This window comes from Anabrus simplex, chromosome 1 (assembly GCF_040414725.1).
Source record: "Anabrus simplex isolate iqAnaSimp1 chromosome 1, ASM4041472v1, whole genome shotgun sequence".
NCBI classification, from domain to species: Eukaryota; Metazoa; Arthropoda; class Insecta; order Orthoptera; family Tettigoniidae; genus Anabrus; species Anabrus simplex.
Genome location: NC_090265.1, coordinates 494,007,310 through 494,034,490, shown reverse-complemented (window position 1 = coordinate 494,034,490; position 27,181 = coordinate 494,007,310). Strand labels below are relative to the sequence as shown.

The following is a 27,181-nucleotide window of genomic DNA, read 5'->3' as shown; positions in this document are numbered from 1 at the left end:
CATTTGCTTACACAAATATGAGCATTTAAAAGAAATATTATAAGATTTAAGCGACCCACAAAATAAACACAAAATATTTTCAGTTGATTGTTGTTGACAATGTGGGTAGCATAGTGGTGCCATCTATATCTAACTTGACTACCGTATTGAAGTGTTGCCGTTTCGTCTGTCGTCGCGAGCACGTGATCAGGTGTGATTTGTGCGTTTGTGAAAGTGTTGTTTCTTTGTGAGATAATTGTGAAATTTTATTTTAACGAATGCAGTGCGACGTCACGGAAACGACAACGTAGTTATGAACCACGAAGTGATAATCCTTTGTGCCGTGGACTGGGCCTTAAGTCAGGCATTATATTTAGTGCGGAGAACTCATGAGTTTTACGAGAGGGAGAGGAAATTCGTACGCTTGTATAGCCGTCTCTCTTTTCCTGCAGATCAAGTTGTGGAACGCATATGTCAAACATTAGGCCTTTCAAAGAGTACTGCTATTAAGATAGGTATTCGCCTCCAAGAACAGAAGGAAAAAGGAACTGGGGAACATAGCAGTAGCGGAAACGGGGCTGATAGTAGGGACTTGTTTCACAGCACTCCGGGAAAGAAACGAATTAAGCTATCTTCTGTAACAGGAATTAATTCTTTCCAGGCTGATGCAATACGAAGACACATGTACGATTATTACAGTTCTAAGTCCCTTCTGTCATTGTTACGGACAATGCACCTTACCACTCCGTAATAATGTACAAGACCCCTACTTCGAGCGCCCGTAAAGAACTGTTAGTGGAATGGCTGCAGTAAAGAAATATCCCAGCGCATATGTATGTGTATGACTAAATTAGCCGACGAGGTAGCGAAGGAACAAGAACACGAGGTTATTAGGTTGCCGCCGTACCACTGTCACTTCAGCCTCATTTAGTTGGTACCGGTATGGTATGGGGTGAAGTAAAACATTATGTACGCACTAATAACGAGTCCTTCACAATTACTGAAGTGGAAGGACTGTTCCAGGAGAGTATTGCTCGAATGGATGCGGCTTTGTGGAGGAGGAAAGTTAGCCATGTCACAACATTCATTAACTTGGCAATGGCAATACATGGCATCAACAGTGACTGTCAGGAATTGATGATCTGCCTAGATGACGATGACAATAACAACGAAGGCGACTGTAGTGATAGCAGTGATCTGGAGGGTATCGAGCCTCTACCTGTATGAATCAGGTATGAAAATAAGGTTTCTGAATTTTTGTAAATTTTATAGATTTTACTTGAAACTTTTGTGTTAGCACCGGTGTATATTATTCTAACATTTATCGATGTATTTAAAGTGAGATTCTTGTCAGCCGATTTCGTATCATTTTGTGTGATGAAATATTTTATTGTAAACGTCATCGGTGTGTTGAAAGTTCAATTTTTGTCGGCCAATTTCATTTGTATTGTGTATCATCGCGATGACATTAAAAGAATTTCTCCCACGTTTTTAAAAACTCGCGTGTCGTGCAGTCAGCGTGCGTCGGCAACATCGCTTTGTGCACCATTGCAGTATGACCACCATTGTGCGCAGCTGTCATGTGCAACCTTACGCCGGCCCACCTCTAAGGCTTCCTTCTCGGCAGTGCAGTAGCATGTTTGGTGGGAGATAGCTTTCTGCTGGCATACTCAATGCTGTCCCTTCCACCGTCACTCCTTTCCTGGAATAACACTGCTCCTAAGCCGGAGTTGCTGCCGTCTGTCTGCAGGCACATATTCTGTTGAGGGTCGGGATGGACTAGACTGGAAGCGTTGAATATCACAGCCTTAATGTCTAGGAGTGCTGCCTCTTCCTTGCTGGTCCATTGGAATGGGCGGTTGTTATGGAGTAGATCGGTGAGTGGTATTGTCTTCTCTTCAAAGTGTGGCACGAAGCTGCTATACCATCCACACAAGCCAAGGAACTCACGTACTTGTCGCTTGGTCTGCGGGCTTTCAGCTTCTTCGATACCTTGATTCTTCTTCGGTTGCCTTTCTAAGCCTTCAGATATTAGGACATGGCCAAGATATTCTGCGTGGGACTGAGTAAAGTGGCACTTCTCCAGTTTGCAAGTCAGTACATGAATCTTCAGTCGTTCCAGTACTTTCCTCAGATGTACGAGGTGTTCTTGAAAATTCTTGCTGTGAATTAAAATGTCGTCGAGATACATCTGGCAGAAATCTTCAACATATCCTGACAATACCTTATCCACCAGTCGCATGAAGGTAGCAGGAGCTTTCTTCAATCCAAAAGGCGTTACTGTAAACTGGTACAATCCTCTCGGTGTCATGAAGATGGTCAGCTGTCTAGAACTTTCCTTGACCTCCACTTGCCAGTATCCGGAGTTGAGATCCAGCGTGCTGAAAATCCTAGATCCACTTACTTGTTTCAGCGAGTCTTTTAGGTCAGGCATGGGGCAGGCTTTTCTACTGGTCTTCTTGTTCAACTTGCGGAAGTCCACACACAGTACCAATGTAGTTAGTCCGTTATTGGACATTATAAATTTTCCAGCTAACTCATTCCTGGTTGCCAGCGTTTTGCGCCAGTGTGCTAAGTTGGCTGATCAGTTAGTAAATAGCACACCCACCAAGCCGCATGGCTAGTGCATACCGCGGAGGCCACTGCGTAGTCAACTTGGAGCCACTGGCAGTGCCAATGCACTATGAGAGACTTTGTCTCATTTCCAAAAACTGATGCCTGCCTGGCCATCAGTTGATATAGATGTTGATTCCTGTAGGGAACCTGAAATATTTGTCCCGAATGAGTAAATTTATAATACCAATGTAGTTGGTCTGTTATTGGACATTATAAATTTTCCAGCTAACTCATTCCTGATTTCCAGCGTTTCGCCCCAGTGTGCTAAGTTGGGCTCATCAGTTGGTAAATGGCACACTTACCAAGACGCATGGCTAGTGCATACTGTGGAGACTACTGTGTAGGCTACCTGCAGCCACCGATGGTGCCAATGCACTATGAGAGACTTTGTCTCATTACCAAAAATTGATGTCTGTCTCATTACCAAAAATTTATGCCTGCCTGGCCATCATCTTGGTAGGTGTGCTATTTACCAACTGATCAGCCTAGCGTAGCACTCTGGGGCGAAACACTGGCAACCAGGAATGAGTTAGCTGGAAAATTTATAATGTCCAGTAACGAACCAACTATATTGGTAATATAAATTTACTCATTCAGGACAAATATTGCAGTTTCCCTTTGGGAATCAACATCTATATCATCTGTGCATCTGGATGCGGGATGATGATGAGGTAGGGAGAGGAAGAAACCCAGTATGGGCACATAGTAGCCTACGCCTAACAACTTATAAATATCATTTTGATCTCGTATTGGCATCAGCTCAACTAAGGTTGAAAGAAGAATTCCACCCTCCAATACTTAATGTTTTATAGCTAGTTCGTAAAAGTACAAACATAATCCAGCTCAGAGTCTAAGTACTTAATTAAAAGGTTAGTACATGTTTCATTCCTAAAGTATGGAGCATCTTCAGATAATTAAAAACACTGATGGTAAGAATGAGGTAGTTTTCCGTGGCTTCCCATTTTCACACCAGGCAAATGCTGGGGCTGTGCCTTAATTAAGGCCACGGCCGCTTCCTTCCCACTCCTAGCCCTTCCCTGTCCCTGTGTCGCTATAAGACCTAAGCACATAACAAAAAAAAAATAAACAAAAAACAAAAAAAAAAAAAAAAAAAAAAAAATGAGGTATCAACAATCATCTGCATCATATTCCCTCATTCCTTATGAACACTGCAGAGAGGTTTGGAATTTAATCCAGGCTTTTGGCATGCAGTCTAGTGATAAGAAACCACCACCTCTCCTACCTTGCTGGCTGATATTCTGATGGTGAACTTTTTTCACCAATGGGACTCAAACAGACTAACAATGGTGTCAGACCAAATAGACATGACACCTTAACAATCATGGCTACCAAGCGTGCTGCTGAAGGAAATGTAGTGTATGTGCATATATTTGAGGCATCTTGGCACCTATGGTATTTAACAGACTAAAAGTAGCTATGTGGAATGATATAATGTATTTATATTGTACCAAAAGTAGCGTATATTTGTTTCATGCATCTTAGAAAAAATAATGTTTTTGTGTTATCCTACAAGAGCTAGGAATGCAGTAAATCATGTAGCTGGAATCCTGTGCATTCTTGGCCGAACATAATGCTGATGTTTGTTATAAAGGAGGCGATTTCTCTTCAGTTTTTACTTAATCTATAACTGGTTCTTCAGTCTATCCAAAACTAATTCAGGATAAAATAAATTTAGAAAATACCTGAAAAAGATACCATCAATAAAAATGGCATTTTATCCTGAAGTATTTTTCGACAGGCTGAAGAACGTAACAGTTTTAGATGAACATGACGGGTTGGCTATTTTTGTTGTTGTGGTAAAGACAGTTGCCAGTGAAGTACATTCGCTTGATATAAGATGTGTGCAAGAATAGTTGAACATACATACATGCATGCATGCATACATAAATCTTCTTTATAGACTGTTTTGCCTTTTCAGCATTCAGTCTGCAAGCCTCTGTAAATTTACTAACTGCTGCCACAATCCTCTATTTGTAACTAGTTCTCTGGCCCTGTTTAGTTCTATACCTCTCTTCTCCAAATCATTGGAAACTGAGTCCAACCGTCGTCATCTTGATCTCCCTCTGTTTCTCTTACCCTCTATAACAGAATCTATTATTCTCCTAGGTAACGTATCCTCATCCATTTGCCACACATGACCCCATCATCGAAGCGGGTTTATGCGTACAGCTTCATACGCATTTCCTCATTTTGAGTAACCTTCTGCCATTGTTGCCACCTGTTTGTACCAGCAGTCTGGCCTAAGCTGACGTCTTGGTCTTAATGGCAGATCGTGCTGAAAGCCTGCAGTCTAAATCTGAATACGTTTCAGTAGATGATCCATGTAAACTATGAACAACAAAGGTGAAAGATTAGAGCTTTGTCTAACCCCTGTAAGTACCTTGAACCAAGAACTCATTCTACCATCGATTCTCATTACAGTCCAGCTGTCCACATAAATAGCTTGGATTGATTTTAATAATCTACCCTTAATCCCATAGTCCCCCAGTATGGCAAACATCTTTTCCCATGGTACTCTGTCATATGCCTTCCCTAGATGTACGAATCATAAATGATCCCGACAGCCCTCTGTGGTCTGAAACCACACTGGGTTTCATACCACTTCCTCTCAACCACTGATCGCACCCTCTCTTCCAAGATGCCGTTGAACACCTTGCCTGGTATACTGATCAATGAGATAACTCAATAATTGTCATCCTTCCTTTTCCCTCACTTATAGATAGGTGCAATTACTCCTTTTGTCCAACCAGAAGGTACCTCACTAAGATTCCGTGCAAATCTTATTACTTATGAAGCCATTTCATCCTTGCCTTCCCACTATATTTCACCATTTCAGGTCTAATTTCATCTGTTCTTGCTGCTTTATGATAACGGAGTTTATTTACCATCCTTTCCACTTCCCCAAGCATAATTTCACTGACATCATTGTCCTCTTCCCCTTGAGCTTGGTTGTTCGCAGCGTCACCGGGAATATTTCCTTTCATATTGAGAAGATTTACAAAATATTTCTTCCAACTATCCATTGATTCCCTGGGATCTGTTATGAGTTTACCTGATTTACCCAAATCACTATTAATTTCCTTTTTCCATCCCTTTCTCTCTTTATTACTTCCCAGAAAGTTTTTCCTGCTGCTTGACCTAGCCTTTCCAGATTATTACCATTATCTTCCCAGAACTTCTTACTGGATTTAATAACTATTCATTTCGCTCTGTTTCTTTCATCTATGTACAATTCCCTGTCTGCATCAGTCCTTGTTTGGAGCCATTTTTGATACACCTTCATTTTATGTTTACAAGCTGCTCTTACTTCATCATTCCACCAAGATATTCACTTTTCCCATCTTTACATACAGTTGATCCTAGTCATTCCCTTGCCATTTGTACTACAGCAAGCCTATATGCCAACCATTCTCTTTCGATATTCTGAACCTGTATATTGTATATTGTTTGGAACTTTTCACTAATCATATCCATGTACTTCGAATTTCCTCATCCTGGAGATTTTCTACCCTTATTCGTCTGCAGAGAGATTTCACTTTCTCTATCATAGCCCTAGAGATTCTTAGATCACTACTGACCAGAAAATCCACACATTGTTAACAGATTTCCTGAATTTGAAGTCAGTTATGATATAGTCTTTTATGTATCTGGTGCCCCTACCATCCCATGTGTAGCGGTGAATAGCCTTATGCTTGAAGAATGTATTCATAACTGCTAATCCCATACTAGCATAGAAGTCCAACAAATGCTTCCTGTTCCTATTGACTTCCATATCTTACCCACATTAACCAATCTCCTTTTCGTATCCTTCAGTTCTGTTTCCAGCTCTCGCATTGAAATGGCCCATTAACACTATCTTATCCTTGCTGTTGACCCTGTTTACGATGAAACTTGATGCTTCATAAAACTTGTCAACTTCATCCTCATCTGTCCTCTCACATGGCAAACACACCAAGATAATTCTTGTCCTAAATCCTCCAACTGCCAAATCTACCTACTTCATTTGCTCATTTACATGCCTTACAGAAATTATGTTCTGTGCAATAGTATTCTTAATGAACAGTGCTACCCCACACTTTGCCCTTCCCTTTTTAACACCTGCCAAGTACACTTTATAATCTCTCTTCCTCCTTATCTCATCTTGTTGTTCTCAAGAAGTCCTTCGCCTGTCGAATGGGAGTGCGACTCCGTTATTGCCATAGGTCCGAGGGTTGCTTAACATATTTTGAGCGTGCTCAGTGAAAAGTTCTGTGAAGCAGGATGCTACCCTTACTTACACAGTTCCAGTGAGGATCTCTCCTCCAAGAGGTTAGGACCACGGTTCATATAGTCCTAGCCGTGTGAGCACAAGGAGGGCAATCTATTGACATGCCCTCTTATAACATGTTAAAATTGTGAGGCAGGCTAATGGGAGTCGATAGGCGGAAGTACAGATTTTCATATACAACAATTGACGGAGCCATATTGTCTTTCCGGTTTAGATGACAAATATAGGTAATCAGGTTCCAACAGGCAAATGGAGTGAAAGGATATGGGTTCTGGTCTCAGTGAACAAATAATAGTTGTTTGACTGGCTTGCATGTTTCCCAATGATAACAAATGGAAGTTTAAGTCAACTTTATTTACTTTATAGTGGAGTAAAAATCTACCATTCTAATAAGAGATTGTTCGAGGACAGGTGGTTTTAGACAGAAGAAGCTGCAACATTTTAGTGTAGACATAAACTTTGAGTTGGAAAATTTCAGTAGTTTTAAAGAGAAAGAGACACTTATTTTAAGAAAATTTGATTACATATAGTTTTAAATGCTTGAGTTAATAGACAAGGCTGGTATTTTAATACGATTTTATGTAGAAAAATGTAGTTTAGAGTTCATTGATTGACACATATTAGATTTTAATTTGGAGGTGTTTAGTTTAAACATTTTAACGTGTTATAAGAGCACATGTCAGTAGATTCATTGGTGTTTATTATAATGTAATATTTGGTAGTTTATGAACCACTGAGGAAGAGAACATAAAATGTTCTGGAAACATGTACGGTGTGTAACGTTGAAATAAATAATTAAGAAATTTAATGTATTAACAGGCTGATTTGATTATTATTATTATTATTATTATTATTATTATTATTATTATTATTATTATTATTATTATTATTATTAATCACAAACAGTCTTATCAGCACACTGTTTTAATTCAGAGCCGGTTTTCGGACTCTTTTAAGGTACATCATCAATGGTAAAATTATTTACAGCATTTAAGTCCACATTAGTGTGTCATCAAAATGAGTTAAAATAACATAAAAAAGTTAAAATGGAGCCCTGTTGAGATCAACTGTAAAATAAGAAGAGTGTGCAAAGAATAAGTTTACCGGGCGAGTTGGCCATGCGGTTAGAGGCACGCAGCTGTGAGCTTGCATCCGGGAGATAGTGGGTTCGAGCCCCGCTGTCGGCAGCCCTGAAGATGGTTTTCCATGGTTTCCCATTTTCACACCAGGCAAATGCTGGGGCTGTACCTTAATTAAGGCCACGGCCGCTTCCTTCCCACTCCTAGCCCATTTCTATCCCATCGTCGCCATAAGACTTATCTGTGTTGGTGCGACGTAAAAAGAGTATCAAAAAAACAAAACAACAAGTTATGCTTTAAGCATTTGTAGTTGAACCTAATGTCCTCATTGATAGTTAATATTTTCAGTTTTATGTTCCTAAATTTAAAGGCTTTGGATGTTTCTCGACCAATGAAAGACAAATTATAATCATTATAAAATATCAAAGACAACTTAGTAAACAGTGCTGATGATGGTATTTATTATTATTATTATTATTATTATTATTATTATTATTATTATTATTATTATTGAACTATTTGTGATTAATAATAATAATAATAATAATAATAATAATAATAATAATAATAATAATAATAATAATAATAATAATAAATACTATCATCAGCACTGTTTACTAAGATGGCTTTGATATTTTAATTATAACTCGGCTGATTTGGAGTATAACAGTGATTTTTATTAGTGAATTGACACCTTACTGGCGACCTGTCCATCTGTGAGGATGGGGCCCTACCTGTGATGAATTCTGATCCTAAAGATGGCACATGCACCCAGCTCCCAAGCCATCAGAATTAACCAATGAAGGTTAAAATCTCTGACCTGGCTGGGAAACGCACCCGGGACCCCTTGGACCGAAGGCCAGCCTGCTAAACATTTAGGCATGGAGCAGGACTGTAGTTGTGTTGAGGCTCACTAAGAGGATGTAGTCGATTATGTGAGGTACAGGTAAATGAAGCATTAAAATGACAATTGTTTTGACTAGAACTCTGTAAGAAGGGAAGAAAGAAAAGGGGAGTATCCAGCTGATAACAACTAATGTATTAAGCAAACTCATACATAAATTGCAATAACTTGTCATTGAGACACATTTGAAAAGTTAATGGTTCCAGACCATGCAAATAACTCCTTATACAAAGTAATGAGTATTTTGTTTGTGATTGTTTTGCTGATAGTACATTAAGCAACCTCATTAGAGAAGATTAACAATCCAACAGGGTAACAGAAGAAATAAAATATTTCTTCAACCTATTTACAGAAAGTATCAGTATCTCATAGGGTAGATAATATATTCAGAAGGGACGAAAGAGAAAGTCGTAACTTCATTGACTAATTGCTAATTGTTTGGTCCCTAAAAGATCATTGAATGAAATTAGAAAGTCAAAAAATGCAACTTATTAGAATAGGAGAAACATGAACAGGGGTTAAAATATAAAGATTAATAATACCAATGGGCAATATATCCCAGAAAAAAAGCTATAAAATTTACTGAAGTGTTCAATATATCTTATACAAGAATTTCTTTCTAAGCGCAGAAATTTCCCAAAGTCAGTCAATTAGCCTGGCTACAGTTTAAAAGATAAAGGGCTAATGTTTAAACAAACCCACTAAAGAATCTAGAATTAATTTTTAAAAGACTCTAATTCATCTGTTTGTTTCCATTTGATTTAGACTAACAAAAGAAATGTACACGTTATTGAAAACAAGCAAGATGGTGAGGGCCCTTGATATACGACTCTTGCAATTAAAGAATTGAGGCAGTTCCAAGCCCAGCTCGCACCGCAAAATATTTAATCGCTCAATTCATCCCACAGAAGGAGAGACGAGTATTAGTAAAAGTCGATAGTTTGAAAGAGCAAATTTTAAAGTTGTGTTACCTCAGTCTTTCCCTTTTTTTTAACTCGACATAGTCTTTCCCTTTTTTTAACTCAACATAATGTCAAGATGACGAAGCCATTTTGACATGGAGAAAATGGCTAAGGAAAAAAAAATTGAACACCAAGTAGAACTGCACTAGATGATTGAGTGATTTTACATCCGAACTGCCTTTACAGTTCACCTGGGCCTGGTATTTATACAGAGTTATGGCAAAGCACAGAAAATTAGAGATGGTTCAAGAACTGAGAAGTACATCAGGTCCGCTCAGTCTTACCCATAAATAGATAAGATAGGTAAAAATATCATAATACCAGCCATTTAGACCGCTAAATGAGGCATCTTATGGTACAATCTGTTTGTCGAAGTGACTTATCGTTTAGCAGCAGTTAATCTGTAAATGAAGGTTTGCAATATTGTAAAACTGCATGTACTTTGTATGTCAATCTATATATATTAATTGAAGTCGATTTGTAGTGATGTAGAAATGATATGTCTGCCATTATAATTAATATTTTATGGGATCCTTCTCCAACACCTGTGTAACTGGCATTAGTAAGGAGGGACAACCGTTGTAATGAATAATTCCTTCTCGATTTGATTGGCAGAAGAAAATGGAGCATGCATTTATGTTCAAAACTCCCCTAACCGATTGTGTTTGGGCGTAGGCAAGTGTGCCTGCCGTTATAAACAAATCTACCCACCTAAAATGTAACTGGCATTAGGCTGGCCTGCTATTATAATGGGAACTTACCAACTCGGTGTGACTGACATTAAGAAAAGTGGCCTGTCATTATAATGATAACAGCACAATCAGTTTTGGCTGGCAGTAGGAAAGGTGCCTGCATTTATAATAACTCCTCAACTGTAATCTGTCTAGAAGTAGTCAAGGGGGCCTGCCATAGTAACGAAAACTCCCTAAATCGATTGTGACTGCGCAGTAGGTAATGGGGCCTGCCTTTATAATGAAAACTTCCCTACTCGATTGTGAATGGCAGTATGCAAGTGAGCCTGCTGTTATCATCACAACTCCACAACTTGCACTTTACATTGGAAACACCGTATGGGTACCTCCCCCTGCTGTTTCTGGATAACGCTAAGGGACATGCAATTTAAAAAAAAAATTCTTATTCACTGTATGTAGGCCCTACAGTTATTTATTTCGATATCCGTATACAATGTAGAATACTGTAGCGAAGCACGTTAAGTAATATTTTGCTAGTTAAATAATATTTTCATATGTACAATGCAAGACGATTGGTAATGATTCATATGGGAATGATTATTCTATGTAATTTAACGTAGTATGTGGGCTGGTTTGTATGCTGGTTGATGGTACAAAGTCTGTAAAAGTAAGACCATATTGATAGTATATATGTGCGGCCAAGCATGGCCAGGCCACTCGAGACGATGCGCGTGATGTCATTATTGCCAAGGTAACCATTAAACCTCTTATTATATCCTTTTTGGCTACTAGTCAAATTCAGCAGAGGCCATTATTCTGGCCTCACAGGCCATGTGATGCACGTGTACTGAGAGCTGCTTGTCTGGCTCCTTCAAAGGGTAAGCAAGGAAGTTTATGCGGTAAACAGTGGCTTTATTATTAGTTGTTGTCATACACTTAAACTATAATTTGGTACAATTCATAGGTATGAGCATTTCATTTTATTATCCTTGGCCTCCCCATCAGATGAATCCATGAGCTGCCACTGCTTGCATTATAGCATTCAGACCAAAATAACGAACGCATGGTGTTTGTACTCTGGACTATGGCAGCTGCAGTATGGGAGGCACGCACATAGTTCTTGACCTTGCAAGCAGCCTACATGTGTTCGACCTGGCAAGCATGAGTCACCAGTCTGAATCTCAGCTGTTAACATGGTGAGACAGTTATCATTGCAACACCATATTTTCATATGTAAAAGATCTGGTTTCATCTTAATGGTCACCTGAACAGTCATAACTCTCGCTTTTGGTGTGCAGAAAATCCTAATGGTGCTCGGGAAATCCCTCATTATGATAGGAAGATTGGTGTTTGGTGTGCTGTTAGAGCAAGATGAATAATTTGGCTTATTTTTTTTAAGACTACAGTAAATGCAAAGAGGTACCAAGGTGACATTTTGACGTCATTCTTTGATCAGTTAACGGAAGGAGAAAAATTGCGTGGGTGGTTTTAACAAGACTCATGCCCCTGCTCATACAGCAGAAGATTCCCTTCTTACAATCGTAGAAGTGTTTGCAGACAGTGATCAGTGCTGGTTTATTTCTCCCTCATTCTCCTAATCTAACAGTGTGTGATTTTTTCCGCATGCGACCTAAGTTAAGCTGAAGCAGCCACTGCAACGCAGAGTACAAACACCGGGCGTCCGGTCTGAGTTTATATAGGAGAACCTGTATGTTGGGAGATAATTCTGTTTGTGAATGAATTGCTATACCTGAGGAACTTTCAGTCATTAACTGTTCACAATAGCTAATTTTTTAAATTTGTTGTAACAATCTTTCACCTGCCTTAATGTACTTTTATCTGAAAGATGCATGCTGAAGTTCTTTTAATACCGTGTGTATTGGCACACCTGACAACTGGTGTGTACTATATCATTCAGACATTGAAATCCTTTAGCTCGTTCTGTGGATCAGTTGTAGTTTGTCGGTCTCCAGATCCCAAGATTTGGGTTCAAACCTAACAGAGGCAGTTAGATTTGTAAAAGATGGAAAGAAGTCAATTCTGCACTCCATGTCTTGTGATAAGATGTAAAAGATCTCTTTTGACTCATTTGGTGTTTATCTGACAAAATTAATTAAAACTCAACCTTAGATCACCCAGCAGAGATCTACTTTACTCTGGCTTAAGAAAGGAATGTCGAAATTGATGTGTTGGCAGCAAAATGGCATCATTAAAATGCCTGCACATGTTAGCTGAAGGCATATGATGATGATGATGATGATGGTGATGAAGATGATAAAGTCCACTTCGATCATCTTCATTGTTTAGTCACAGCTATAACATTGTCAATATCTGCACCTTTTTATGAAATCATTTTGGGTTATTGCTTTGACAGTGGAGGGACAAATTAATGATGTTATGCAATGATAGACCAAGCGACAAAATTCATGTTTTGAGAAAACGGCATCTTTGCGAATACTTAAAGAAAAACTATTTACCTCGTGTATTTTTCTATGAATCAAATCTTATTATATTCACGTAGCACCACACTTTGTTTTTCTAAAATAATATAAGCAAAAACCTTATTTGATATTTTATTTTGATAAAAAAGCATCTTAGTCTACAAGTGATTTCAGAAATTCTAGAATGCAATCAGAGTCCAAGCGCCAGGTGGCGTTTAGTCTACAAACGCGAAACAGATTAATACCAAACTAGCACAACATTTCTACATGGATGAACTATCAAGCACAATATCACAGTACAATACTGTTTATATTTTACATTCTATAGTCAATAATAACTCTTTTATTATTACCCAATCCTGTGTTCATTATAGTGTATGAACTTCACAACTAAATAATGCAAATAATAATAGTAAAATCAACGTAAGAAAAAGAGTAAAGTTCACCTTCTCAAACGACTTCATGAGTTATTTTGAAATCAGGGTTTCCTGAAAAACCTTTGATATCATCAGCTCTGGTAGGCGAACTAACTAACTTTTGATAAAACTCCAAACAGTCTTTAGGGATCAAGTGAAACATGGGCATCAGGTCGCGTAATTTTTCTGAGCTTGTTAATTTCCTTCCGGCCACAGTTTTGCAGTTTTCTTGGGAAATGTAGGCTGTCACCGACAGATTTTCGACCAGTTCCTTTTCCAATGTTTATTTCTGTGCGGGTTTCCTGCCTTGGAGCACTTTTCACAAAAACTGACAGAGGCTCTGATTTCCTGGGCTGGATTTCCTTGAACAGTAACCAGTTTACCTTTGCACCCTCAACGCTTTTCTTCCTGTTGGTGATCACGCCTTCTATTGCCTATGTACCTACAAAGTCATCCTTTACCATTTGGAAGACTTGTAATGGATTTCTCTTTCTGCAAGACTTTATCGATTCTGGCCTCCACATGAATATGACCAGAGAATCAAATGTGTTGTGCCTGGTGATACATGAGCCAGTATGTGTTTTCTTAAACATGATCCAATTTCTTGGGCTCCTCTTCCAGCATCTCCTTCCACCCACACGTAACAAAATCCTTTGTTCCTAGAATCATGAATACCGCAGTTATACAACCAAAGTTGGCGTTTATAAAAAACTATATCTGTTGGTATTCTTGGGAGTGGCAATGTCTTATCCAAATTGAACGAAAAGCATTCAGTTTCTATCGACGTGTCGTTTTTATCCTGCATGAAATTCTGCTTCATGAGATTCCTTGCAAGGTTTACTTCCTCATGTTCTTCTTTTGCTTGTGAAGAATCCATTTCTGATGAATTCTCTATCCTGATAGTAAGAGCATCACATGTATTTCATGTGTCTTTAGTGTTTTACACTTTAGGCTGAACTTTGTTAGAAATATTTTTTATACAATGCTAAAGAAACAGGATTCGCATAGTTTTCATAATAGAGACCGTACATCACAGTGAGAGTAGTACCTGGACTTAAATACTCTGCGTTTCTTTGTGAACGACAATAATGTGATTTTTACTTTGGAAATTTTGAAATGTGTTCACATACTTCACGGACTTTGGCTTCTGGTAGTTTATATGTCCTCCAGCACTCCCTCCCCCATCCACGATTTCACATCGCTTCATTTTTTTTGAAGCTTTGTCAACAACACAACTCGACACTCGTGATGTTTGTAAAAATATTGCTTTACACACTTCCCTATTGCACAGTAAATACTCTCTGGACGCATTCTGCTTCTCAGATCGTACTGCTTTCTTCCGCTTAATACTGACCTCTATAACCATTCCTGCTATTATTTGACATCTAGCTTCATAAGAGCCAACTTTATGAAAATTTGTAAATATCACTCCTCTCTCCCCCACTGTAACTAATACGTGGCATTTGAGCCTGCAATTACATTTGTAATCCCGAAATTCTTTACTGAATGTAACTATCCCCCTGGTATTGATGTAGTCTTGATTGGGATTCACCTTCATTTTCATAATTTGTCGCGTTTGATCTTCAAATTTTCGCTTTCTTCCTTTTCTTGGTCGGTCATCTGAAATAGCACCGCTAGTGTACAATTCTATCTCCATATCTGATGTCCCACTATCTCCATGTGGAGCGAAATTACTGCAGGTGCCAGTTTTCAGCATTTTGTCACAATTTTGGCATACAATATGATATGGTAGGAAATATTTCATTTATAATAGAAATGTTGTTCGACAGAATACTGTTATCTGAGCACTTGTGGTACAAGCTTGAAATATCATCACAGTCTTTCTGAGGCTTTTTATTAGAAACACTTCGTTTAACACACGAACATCTTCGCTAGAGTGGCTTATTTCCCCAATATTCCCTAATTTTTTTAATTCACGCAACTCAGGGTCAGGCACTTCGTTTTCAACAGATTCCTGAGCTGTCCTGTCGGAACTATTACGGGCACTGAAATTTTACATTAAATCATCAAATGTGACGAATTCAGGCGAACCATTTACACATTCTCTTCCAACTGGAAGTGAAATATCACAAGGCAGAAGGTCCTGGTTGAGTGAAGGTGAAAATGTATTACTTTTACAGTGATTCATGTCCGTTTTAGGTCGATCAGATTGATTATGTAGATCAGAAACATCTCCGCCACATTCAGTAGGTATAAGAAAATTGGTTTGAAAGTGTTGTGTGGGATTAGTTACTTCCTGAATGTGATGTTCAGCATGCTCTTTGTCAGGAGGCAGATCTTGTGGAGATGCCTAAAATAGATATTGAAAAATGGTAAATATCCGATTATAAAACTTACCGTTCCATCCGTTTTAATAGGAATATAAAAAATCTATCTTGCCGTTTTCATAACACTTTATTACTAATGCTTCTAACATCTTTCCTTTTGAAGGATGCATGTTTATAGCTTACTAGGAGATTTGTTAATACTGCGGCAGTTGCTAAACAATACATGAATGGGATTATAAAGAAGGAAATACGCATTCTTAGACACACAAACCCGCCAGAATATACTGCAGCTGCTAAACAACGCAGATGCCGAATGCAGTATTAAGTAAAGAAACCTTCATTCTTAAACTAGAAGCCTGCCAGAACTAATCAGCAGCATTAAGAACCAAAGCATTAATAGACCAAGTGACAGTCTTGGTCTACAATTGCAGAATGTTTAGTCGGTTGGTCTACTATTGCCTTTTAAGATGATACTTGATCTTCAAATGCAGAACACAGTAATGGACTTAAGTCGTGTGGCGCTTAGGTTTTTTTTTAATTTACAGGAAATTTTACTGAAGAATTTTATATTGAAGTTTGAAGACTTGGCAGCCAGAATGCAGGAAAAGCCTGAAATGAGCAAATTGTTGCTTAGTCTACAAATGCATAACTACGTCCAAATGTGCAAAATACTTTAAAGTGGAAAAGGGTACATATGGAACATTCTTGGTTACATTACATCTGTTATTCAGTGAGACAGGATTTAGGCCATGTTTGGAGAGATAATTACTCTTACTTTCTCTGATTTGCATGGCTGGAAAGAACACGTTAAAAAAAGAACCATAACCAGGTTTCTTTGATTTAAATGTGGTGGTAGTCGTAGTTTAAACAAGATATAATTTTGGATATTTGATTTCAGCTAATTTAAACCAGTTATGGATTCTTATTAACTATATACACTTTCCCAACTGGAAAAGAAGTAAATAGTAAGTTATACTGATGCTCAAAAATAAGTTCTACTGGCAAATTAAATACCAAATCACAAATTATGGAATTATATTCTGAGAACTCCAGTTACTTAGTGTTCTGATTTCAAACAGAGGTGTTGCTTCATTATTACAATGTTATTAAATGAAGCACAAAATATATAGTAAATATTACACAATATTAAAACTAAACCTTCAGTTAGAGTTCAAAAAGCACTACAGGTTTGTGACTTATTTGTAAATGATTTAACTTAAAAAAAATTAAATAACTATAGGTATAAACACTATTTCCATTCTCTTTTCTGTTTATTGTTTACATTTTCATATCACTATTAAAAATGGTTCCTGGTGTGGGTTATTGTAGGCATGTCCTAGTTCATGAACTATGACCAATAGCTAAGTAGACTACTAAGTGGTTCTAAAGTCAGGATACTAATAGCTATGGAATGGGAATGGGCATCTCTGACATATTCTGAGTCATGACCCTCCTCCTGCTCAGGCAACTACGTCTAACCTGTTTTTGAGGAGTGATTCTCACGGGGAATGTGTGTAAGTAGGGTAGCATCCTGCTTCACAGAATTTTTACAAAGCCTACTCAGAATGTTTTAAGCAAGCCTTGGATCTATGGGAGTAACGGAGTCACACTTCCATTTGATAGGCAAGGGACTCCTTGGAAATAACTTGGCATGCAAAATGGAATTTGATGGGAAGTTATCAATATTAATGGAGCTTATGGAAGAAAGTAGAACTGGCTGAGTTGACGAAGAGGATGCATCTGGATGTACTAGGAGTTAATGATATATTCGGGTAAGGTAAGATAACGAGGAAGAGAGAGTTATAAAGTGTTCTTGACGGGTGCTAAAAAGGGAAGGGCAAAGGTATGGGGTAAGTTTGTTCATCAGGAAACTTTTGCATGCAACAGAAATACAGTACATGGATATGACTATTGAAAAGTTTTAAACAATAGATAATAAGTAGCTTAAGGATATAAGAGAATGAGTGACAAACAGGGATGCCGTAGTAAAAACAGCAAGGTAATGCCTAGGAACAGTTGTATGTAAAGATGGGGGAAAAAAAGATAACATCTTGGTGGAATGATGAAGTAAGGGAAGCTTGCAAACATAAAAGGAAGGCATATCAGAAATGGCTCCAAACAAGGACTGATGCAAACAGCAAACTGTATGCAGATGAAACAGAGCAAAACAGATAATTGTTCAATCCAAGAAGTCAAGGGAAGACAACAGTAATAACCGAGAAAGGTTAGGTCAAGCGGCAGGGAAACCTTTCTGGACAGTAAGAAGGGAGGGGGGAAAGGGAATGAATAGTGTTTTGGTTGAATCAGATGAACTCACAGTATATCCCTGAGAATTACTGGACAGGTGGAAGGAATACTTTGAAAATCTTCTCAGCGTAAAAGGAAATCTTTCTGTTGGCATAGCGAACAACCAAGCTCACGGGGAGGAGGACAATGATGTCGGTGAAATTATGCCTGAGGAAGTGGAAAGGGTGGTAAATAAACTCCATTGTTCATAAAGCAGCAGGGATGGATGAAATTAGACGTGAAATGGAGAAATATAGTTGGAAGGCAGGGATGAAATGGCTTCACAGAGTAAAGAGATTAGCATGGAATGTCAGTAAGGTACCTGATTGGATGAAAGCATTAATTGCACCTATCTATAAGCAAGGGAACAGGAAGGATTGCATGAACTATTGAGGTATTTCATTGTTCAGTATACCAGGCAATGTGTTCACTGACATTTTGGAAGGGAGGGTGCCATCAGTGGTTGACAGTAAATTGGATGAAAACTAGATTGGTTTCAACGGGCGAGTTGGCCGTGCGGTTAGGGTTGTGCAGCTGTAAGCTTGCATCTGGGAGATAGCGGGTTCGAACCCCACTGTCGGCAGCCCCGAAGATGGTTTTCCGTGGTTTCCCATTTTGACACTAGGCAAATGCTGGGGCGGTACCTTAATTAAGGCCACGACTGCTTTCTTCTCACACCCTTTCCAATCCCATCGTCGCCATAAGACCTATCTGTGTCGTTGTGTCGTAAAGCAACTTAAAAAAGAGAAAAAAAGATTGGTTTCAGACCACGGGTGGGGGGGACTGTTGGGATCAGATTTTCAATGACTGAGCTCGATAGCTGCAGTCGCTTAAGTGTGGCCAGTATCCAGCATTCGGGAGATAGTGGGTTCAAACCCCACTGCCGGCAATTCTGAAAATAGTTCTCCATGGTTTCCCCATTTTCACACCAGGCAAATGTTGGGGCTGTAACTTAAGGCCATGGCCGCTTCCTTCTCACTCCTAGCCCTTTCTTGTCCCATTGTCGCTATAAGGCTTATCTGTGTCCGTGCAGCATAAATCAAATTATTAAACTCAATAGACACAGCAGTGACACAGCTTAACATGTTTGTACGCCAGGATCCCAGGGTAGGATTACATGTGTTGCTAGAGAAGACAAAATTTCTCAGATCATTGAGACCCCCAGTGAACTGGAACAGGGCAAAATGAAGAAAGCCAACATGTTCATGTACCTGGGAAAATTGACTGAATCCAATCTCTCAGAAGGAGTAACACTAACAAAAAGAAAAAGGATTAACAAACTAGAACTGATACCAACTGACCAAGGACACTTACAACAAGAGCTGTCTCTCCCATAACACCAAACTCAGACGCTATTGTGCAGTCATCCACCCAGAAGACCTGTATGCCTCTGAGTGTCTGATCCTTAACAGGAAAGTCCTGAGTGACACTGGAAGTCCAAGAGAGGAAGATACTAGGAGCAATCAAAAGGAGGCAACACAACCAGGAGCTTTATAATTACACAGAAAAATCACAGATGTGATGGGGAAGATACGTCTGACCCTGTGTGATCATGTTGACAATGAATTCCCCCAGGAAGACCAACTGGCTTCTCATCTATTGGAAGAATAAAATGGTTAAAAGACTTGCAGAAACTGGAAATAACAGGGAGTGACATCAGAGACCAATCACCTCTCAGGATTCTGAAACGAGAGAGGTTCCAGGACACACCGGCCCCTAAGAAGACAGGCGCCCTCTGTGACAGCCAGAGAAAGCACATTTACTGGGCAAACATCATGGCCTGTCCTATAATAATGGCGTATGGCCTCCGGAGAGGCCTGGTGCAGGTCTTTTTCTAGTAGACGGCCTATTAGGCGACCTGCATGTCTGTGAAGATGAGGGCCCTACCTAGGATGATTTCTAATGTTGAATACGCCACACACACACAGCCCCCCAGCCATTGGAATTAACCAATTAAGGTTAAAATCCCTGACCCGGCCTGGAATCGAACCCGGGACCCTCTGAACTGAAGGCCAGTACACTGACCATTCAGCCAATGAGCCGGACAAGGCCTGTCCTAAGCAACGGAGTTGAATGTTGTGGTGCATAGTTACTGAAATTCAGGTGTTTTCTGACAATTTCTGTACACAAGAATATCCCAATCCCCTCATATGAATGAAATAACTATGAGTTCTTCATTCTCATCATACTGTTTTTATGGGTTGTTCAAAAACATTTGTTAAATCTGCTATTTTCCATTAATCAATGTAAACATGTTTTATAGAATTTTTCCAATAAGTAACTTGTACCTTCTTTTCTTTCAGAGAGAACGGTATAATGGAGACCGAAATGAAGAAGAAATGAAAAGCTTTGTTCTTAAGCGACGTCAAGTGGAGGTGTTGAATATTGGCTCTGAGACTTGGGACACTTTTAGACAAAAGGAAGAAATTTATCGTGATATGTCCTGGCTGCTCTTCATGTGTCATGATGATAGTTGTCCTGACTCAGAAACAAGAATCAAAGTAGCAGCGATGCTGGTAAGAGGAATATCATAGCTAAAGTAACTGTTATGTTTCAAATCATTAATTAATCATGTAATTCTATTGCTTGTGTATATCATTATGTAGATACAGTAGAACCTCCGTTATCTGAAACTCTGTTAACCAAAATATTGTTTAACTGAAAGGATCAGGGAAAAAAATGTGGTTAAATTACAAAAATGATTTAAAGAAATAATATTTATTATGTTATTCTGTACCTAAGTTTTGTTTCAAGTAAATGTATGAAATAGAAAACGAATGAGGAAAGGAAACTCCCCACTCTACCACGAACCCTTGTACTCAAGGGGGATGAGTAACTAAATGCTTGGAATTTGACCTTGACTGCCACCGCACGTGCCAACACAGATCCGTTTGGCTGTCTCCTTTGTTGGCATCGGTTGTGCGGTGGTGATAGAACATTTCTTCTTCCTCTTGAGATGCCTTCTCCTAGCAGAGATTGGCGGTCCACATAGCCAGCTCCGTACGTGATGTTGCAGCATAGAAAGCATCTTCTGAAGTGCAGTTGTGCCATCTTTGGATGTCCTTCAACCATGAATTCCTCCTCCTGCCTACAGACCTTTTCTCCTGTATCTTACCTTCAATGATGAGTTGTAATAGCTGGTATTTCTTGCCTCTCATAATTTGTCCTAGGTATTGGTTTTTCCTTTTTTTTTTACAGTAAGTAATAGTTCTTTTTGTTTCTTCATGCGATGAAGGACTTCGTCATTTGACATTTTCAGCACCCAAGGTATTCAGAGTAGGCGGCGATATGGATACATTTCAAAAGCATCGATTCTTTTTTCTAGATTTTGGTTAAGGTTCCAGCTTTCACATCCAAAGAGAAAAATGGAGAACACACAGCACTGAATCATTCACATTCTCAATTGCAGACTTACATTCGATCTTGTAAATAGCTGTTTCATGCTAAAAGATTGTCTCCTGGCCTGTTTGATTCTAGATTTTATCTCTCTCTTGGAATCACATTCCTGATTTAGCACAGTGCCCAAGTATTTGAAGGAGGATACTTGTTGAATCTTATTGCCTTTTATTGACAGGGCTGCTTGGATTTTTCTTTTAGTGAAGATTACAATTTTGGTCTTGGAAGCGTTGACAAACAAGCCAAACTCTTCACTGCACTGGACTAATTTGTCTATCATGCGTTGGAGCGCAGGTAATTAATTTGCTGTGACAACAGTATCATCTGCGTACCTGATATTGTTAATTGCCTGTCCATTTATAACTATCCCACTGTTTTCTTCCAGCAACACTTCCCTAAATATTGCTTCAGAATAAATGTTGAACAAGAGAGGTGATAGCACACATCCCTGATGAACACCTTTTCTGATTGTAGTCGCTGCTGATGTTCTTTGGTCAATTTTGACATCTGCAGTTTGATTCCAGTACAGTGCGCTGATAATGAGTAAATCGCTTTGGTCAATACCAGTCGTTTTTAATACGTCTACCAACTTTTCATGTTTCACACAGTCGAAGGCTCATTTGTAGTCAGTAAAACAAGCATATACATCGACATTCATGTCCCTGTACCTTTGTATCAGTATATTTAAGGAGAAGAATGCTTCGCGTGGGCCGACCCCATTTCAGAAACCAAATTGAGTCTGATCCATATGAGGTTCACATTTCTTGTAAATCTAGGTGTGTATGATTCGCAGAAATATTTTGAGTACATGGGACATCAAACTAATCATACAGTAATCATCACACTGGAAGGAATTGTACTACTTTAGTATTGGTATGAAAGTTGATCTCAGCCAGTCAGAAGGTATCTTTCCTTATGTATAGATAATATTGAACAACGATGTTAGTAGACTGAGGCCGGTTGAGTCCTGTTCAGCTATAATTTTAACATCTTCAGCGTAAATTCTGTCTGGACCAGTGGCTTTACCATTCTTCTGAAGTTTAATGACATTCACTACTTCACTCTTTGTTATTTCAGGACTGGCTTCATTGATTTCGTCAGGTGGTGGGGGATCATCTCTGTCATCTTTGAAGAGATATTCGACATATTCGTTCCATCTTTTAAGTTTCTCTTCAACTCCTAAAATAATCTTATTGTTTGCATTCCTTAATACTTGTCCGGATCGCTTCCTTTGTAGACCACTCAGCTCTTTCACCTTTTTATATAGGATAAAGTGATCATGTTTCTCCTGAAGTTCCTCGATTTTCTTGCATTTGTCAGACATCCAGGATTCCTTTTTTCTTTGCATTTTCTACATATCTCTTTGTGTAGATTTTTGTATTTAACGGGTCTTTGTATTTCCTTCTTTCATTCATAAGCTCCAGGATTTCATCAGTCATCCAGTTTTGCTTTTTATTGCTGTTGATTTATCCAATGTTATTTTCCTGGACTTGAGTTATCCTATCTCTTATGGCGTTCCATGTGGATTCTATTTCTATATGTTGAGACTCTTTTTTATTGCTTCCATCTTTTCCAGAGCAGCACCAACACTAGTTCTGACATCAGAACTGGCCAATTTTCTGATGTCTATGGGTCTTGATATTTTAACACACCCTGTAGCGTTTCTAAAGCGTTGCATTTTAAAGTCCATTACTACTGGGTTGTGTTCACTGTTAATGTTGGCACCAGGATAGGTTTTTACTGATTTCACAAATTTCTTCAGCTCTTGTTTCGCTAGAATAATATCGATCTGATTTCTGACAGTCTTTTCTTCATTATCTGCGGGTGAAGTCTGTGTATCTGTCTAGGTCAATGCTGCATAAATTTTCAAAACCAAAATGGATGATTTTTTGCAAGGATACAGTAAAGATGCAGATGTGACAGGTTTGAATTTTAAAATGTTACCCAAAAAAAAGACCTGCTTCAAGAAGTGAAAATACCGGGCTAGTTGGCTATGAGATTAGGGGCGCACAGCTGTGAGCTTGCATCCAGGAGCTAGTGGGTTCGAACGTCGCCGTCGGCAGCCCTGAGGATGGTTTTCCATGGTTTCCCATTTTCACACCAGGCTGTACCTTAATTAAGGCCATGACGATTCCTTCCCACTTCTAGCCCTTTCCTATCTCATTATTGCCATAAGACCTATCTGTGTCAGTGCAATATCAAGCAGCTTGTAAAGAAAAAAATAATCTGTTAGTTTCTAAAGTGATATTCTACTTCACTCTGATACAGATATAGATGACCTAACCTTTCAGCTTGCTCAAACAGTGCCCTCATCACCTGTTTATCTTTAGGGAAGTGTCTTTGTTGAGGTAATGGTTTGTGTGGACTTGGCTTTTCTTCTTACAAGCGTCTCCAGATGGAAATTATTTCTCACCACTTCCTTACTCTGCTGTGAGCTGGATGTTTGGGTGGATCCTGTTGAGATGCTGGAGACTCAAGCAAAATTTCTTTCCTCCGTGACTATAGAAAGTGTCACCCACATAGTACCATGAAGTCATGATGTCAGCTAGAAATAATAATAATAATAATAATAATAATAATAATAATAATAATAATAATAATAATAATAATAATAATAATAATAATGTTGTTGGTTTTTAAGTCCCATTAATTACTTTTCTGGTTTTCGGAGACGCTGAGGTGCCAGAATTTAGTCCTGCAGTAAATCTACCAACACAAGGTTGAAGTATTTGAGACTCTTCAAATACCACTGGACTGAACCAGGATTGAACCTACCAAGTTGGGGTCTTTAGACCAGCACCTCAACCGTCTGAGCCACTCAGCCTGGCTCAGCTAGATATAAAATCATAACTTCAAATAGTACATTGGTAAAAAGGGATGTCACATCATAACTGACTATTGCATCAGTATTGTTGATATTTATCCTTTCTGACAGATGCATAAATATTCAGAGTTTGTGGATCTCGGTTAATCCAATGTGGATTTTTTTAGTGTAGTATTAATCTGCATGATGTGCTTGGCTGGATCGTAGGTTGGGGGGAGCTGATTGTACTGACCATGGGGTAAAATGTGTTAACAGGTTACTGAAATTTGGGAAGTCTATATAGACATAATGGTAATGCTTCTGTTTGAGGGAGTCCTTGGAATGTGGCTTCCCAGAGATTTCTGGACCAGCTCTCGGGGTTGCTTCACAAAATGTGTGATAGTCGTATTTCATTGTTTAACATCAGTCAGAAAGAGAGGCAAGCTGATAGCTGCACCACCATTTATTTAACATTCTCAGTGTTGCTGTTATACATGTGCTCATCCTGCTTTTGTTTTGACTGAAGAACAATTGAAAAGTCAACATACCAAGTGAGTAGCCATGTGGTTTGGGGCATGTAGCTGTGAACTTGCATTTGGTCGATAGTGGGTTCGAATCCTAGCCTTGAAGATGGCTTTTTTGTGGTTTCCAATTTTCACACCAAGCAAATGCTGGAACTGCTTTCTTTCTGCCTCTAGCCCTTTCCTATTCCTTCATCGCCGTTAGACCTATCTTGAGTTGGTGCAACGTAAAGCTAATTTAAAAAAAATCAACATATTTACAACACCAATATTACATAATATCCCAGTAGTAGTCCAGCCATTACCTGTCAAAATGTCACTAATTTAAGGAGTCTGTATGATCCAGACCTATTATAAAATGCAGTGTATGAAATTGCAGTGATAAAATTAGCTGATTTATGAAATAATATGTTAGTAAAAATCAGAGGTAAACACTGGGGATAACCTTTCACTAAAATGGATAGGATTATTTACTGAAAGAGTCTATGGGGTTTTTGACAAGTACTGGCAAAAAGAGAAGAAACTTTCTAATAACCTGCTAGGAGAAAAGACACACATTTCTCAGTAGACATTCAAAGCTTGTACCCTGGAACCTAAAACATGTCGAATAATACAGTTGCTCTAGTTGTGTGGGGATGAATAGTTTAGCACATGAAGGGTAGAACAGAGAGCTGCATCAAACACACTCGTATGTGACTCTCTCCAGGAAACCATACCTTAAGTCGGAAAATCGCATTTCTGGTTTATTTTATGTTTTGATGGTAGATAAATTCGTGATCATTTTTGTGAAAACCAGAAGTCTTTAGTTTGAGAACTGATTACTTCATGTAACTTTGAAGTTGTAAGACAGAATTTATTGAATTTCGAGAAAATTGATTTGAAATTGGGGTATAGTACTTCGATAATATATTAAGGATTTAAGAAAATCTGACTGTTTCACTGGATAATGTTATATCAGCTTTGCATATTACAATAATTTTCATAAATATTTAGCAATTTTATTCTCCAGAAATTAAATATGTAAACATGTTCAAAATTTGAAAGAAAAAAAGGAAATTTTATTCTTGTGGCACTCATATACGGTATACAGAAGTTCTGTCTTAAGGTGTTCAAATAAGATATTATAACCGTCCATGGTTCGTTTCTATCAAGGGTACGAAGATAATGTGAATGCGCCTCGGCTGGAGTCAGCGGAGATACATGAGTCTCCACTCATGGCATAGACATTCGATGGAGCACTGGTTAGATCTAATTTTCTACTTAACATTAGGCTCTATTTGTCATAGCGAGGAATTGTTCAATTAATTATGTAAGGCTAAGATAATTCCTAATTTAACTCATTGCGGACCGTGGACGGCGTAAGACGTTTAAGCTTGCTCCTATGCTGCGGGCCGTGGACGGCGTAAGACGTTTAATGTTCCGCGCGAAGCAATGCTATTTATATTCGTCACCTATGCATTCCTACACCTTAGTCAGCGTTACTGGTTGTAGCAGGAAGTTGGTTGACGTTTTTGATATAACTCTCGCGTTGAATGGGCTCATGTTTATCTTAGCTGTTTTAGCGGGAATATCTCAGCACTTCCTCGCGCGTCAAGACGGTACTTGAGACTCCAATGCAGTGCGTGTCGTTCTTACCAAGCGTAGTATAATGGCTTATAAAACAAAGTTTCTTACGGAAGATTAATTATTAGATATTGTTCACAATGATTATTCTGAAGATGAAATTATTCCTAAAATAGATAGTGAAAGTGAGAGCGACGAGGAAATTCCGATAGGCCTATAGAGAAAAGTGAAGTGCCTGATACATATCATCCTAGTTATTGTCCACCCGTTCCACCATTTACAGAGAATTCAGGTATAAACGTTCAAATAGAAAATAAGCAGGATATTTTGAATTACGTGAGTATTTTCATGAATGACGAATTTTATCAGTATGAGTGTGAGCTGACCAATCTCTACGCGAGTCGATTGCGGTGCCCCGGCCTTTCACAAAGAATTTGATCATGCAATCGTGGAAACCGATTAGTCCAAAATCCTGATATAAAAATGTACTGGACCGAGGACCCTGTTTTTCATACTCCAACATTTTCTAATGCTATGTTCCGATTACGCTTCCTTCGTATTCTTTCATTTCTTCACTTCAGTGACAGGAATCATTATGCCGAAAATACAGATAGGTTGTATAAAATTAGACGTATTTTGAAACCTGTGATACCAGATTCACACCCTAAATATTTACTAGAGGTAAGCACAAAGTATCATTTTTCTAGCATTTATAGTTTAGGCGTAATTGTAAATTGTATTAAGTGATGCTCGTCAGGAAGGCCGGGCATGAAAATGGCTGGTCCAGGCATTCAAGTGTCCTGCTCAGAAGCAGGTACTGAACGTGTTAATAAATAAAAATATTGAGAATATTAGTTTCTTGGAGGGATTTTTCCAATTTAGTTAAATCAAAGTAAGTATAACTAGATAACAATAATCTTACATCACAACATGACTGGAAAATATGA

At 38.7% G+C, this 27,181-nt stretch overlaps 1 protein-coding gene across 1 annotated transcript in view; it reads left to right on the top strand.

Annotated features, from left to right (window-relative positions):
* LOC136857007 (dnaJ homolog subfamily C member 10) overlaps window positions 1-27,181 on the top strand; it is an 86,969-nt gene that overhangs the window by 14,970 nt on the left and 44,818 nt on the right. Inside the window, exon 5 of the mRNA XM_067135341.2 lies at window positions 20,255-20,467. Within this exon, the coding sequence (XP_066991442.2) occupies window positions 20,255-20,467 (213 nt within the window). The remainder of the gene's footprint in view (window positions 1-20,254; window positions 20,468-27,181) is intronic.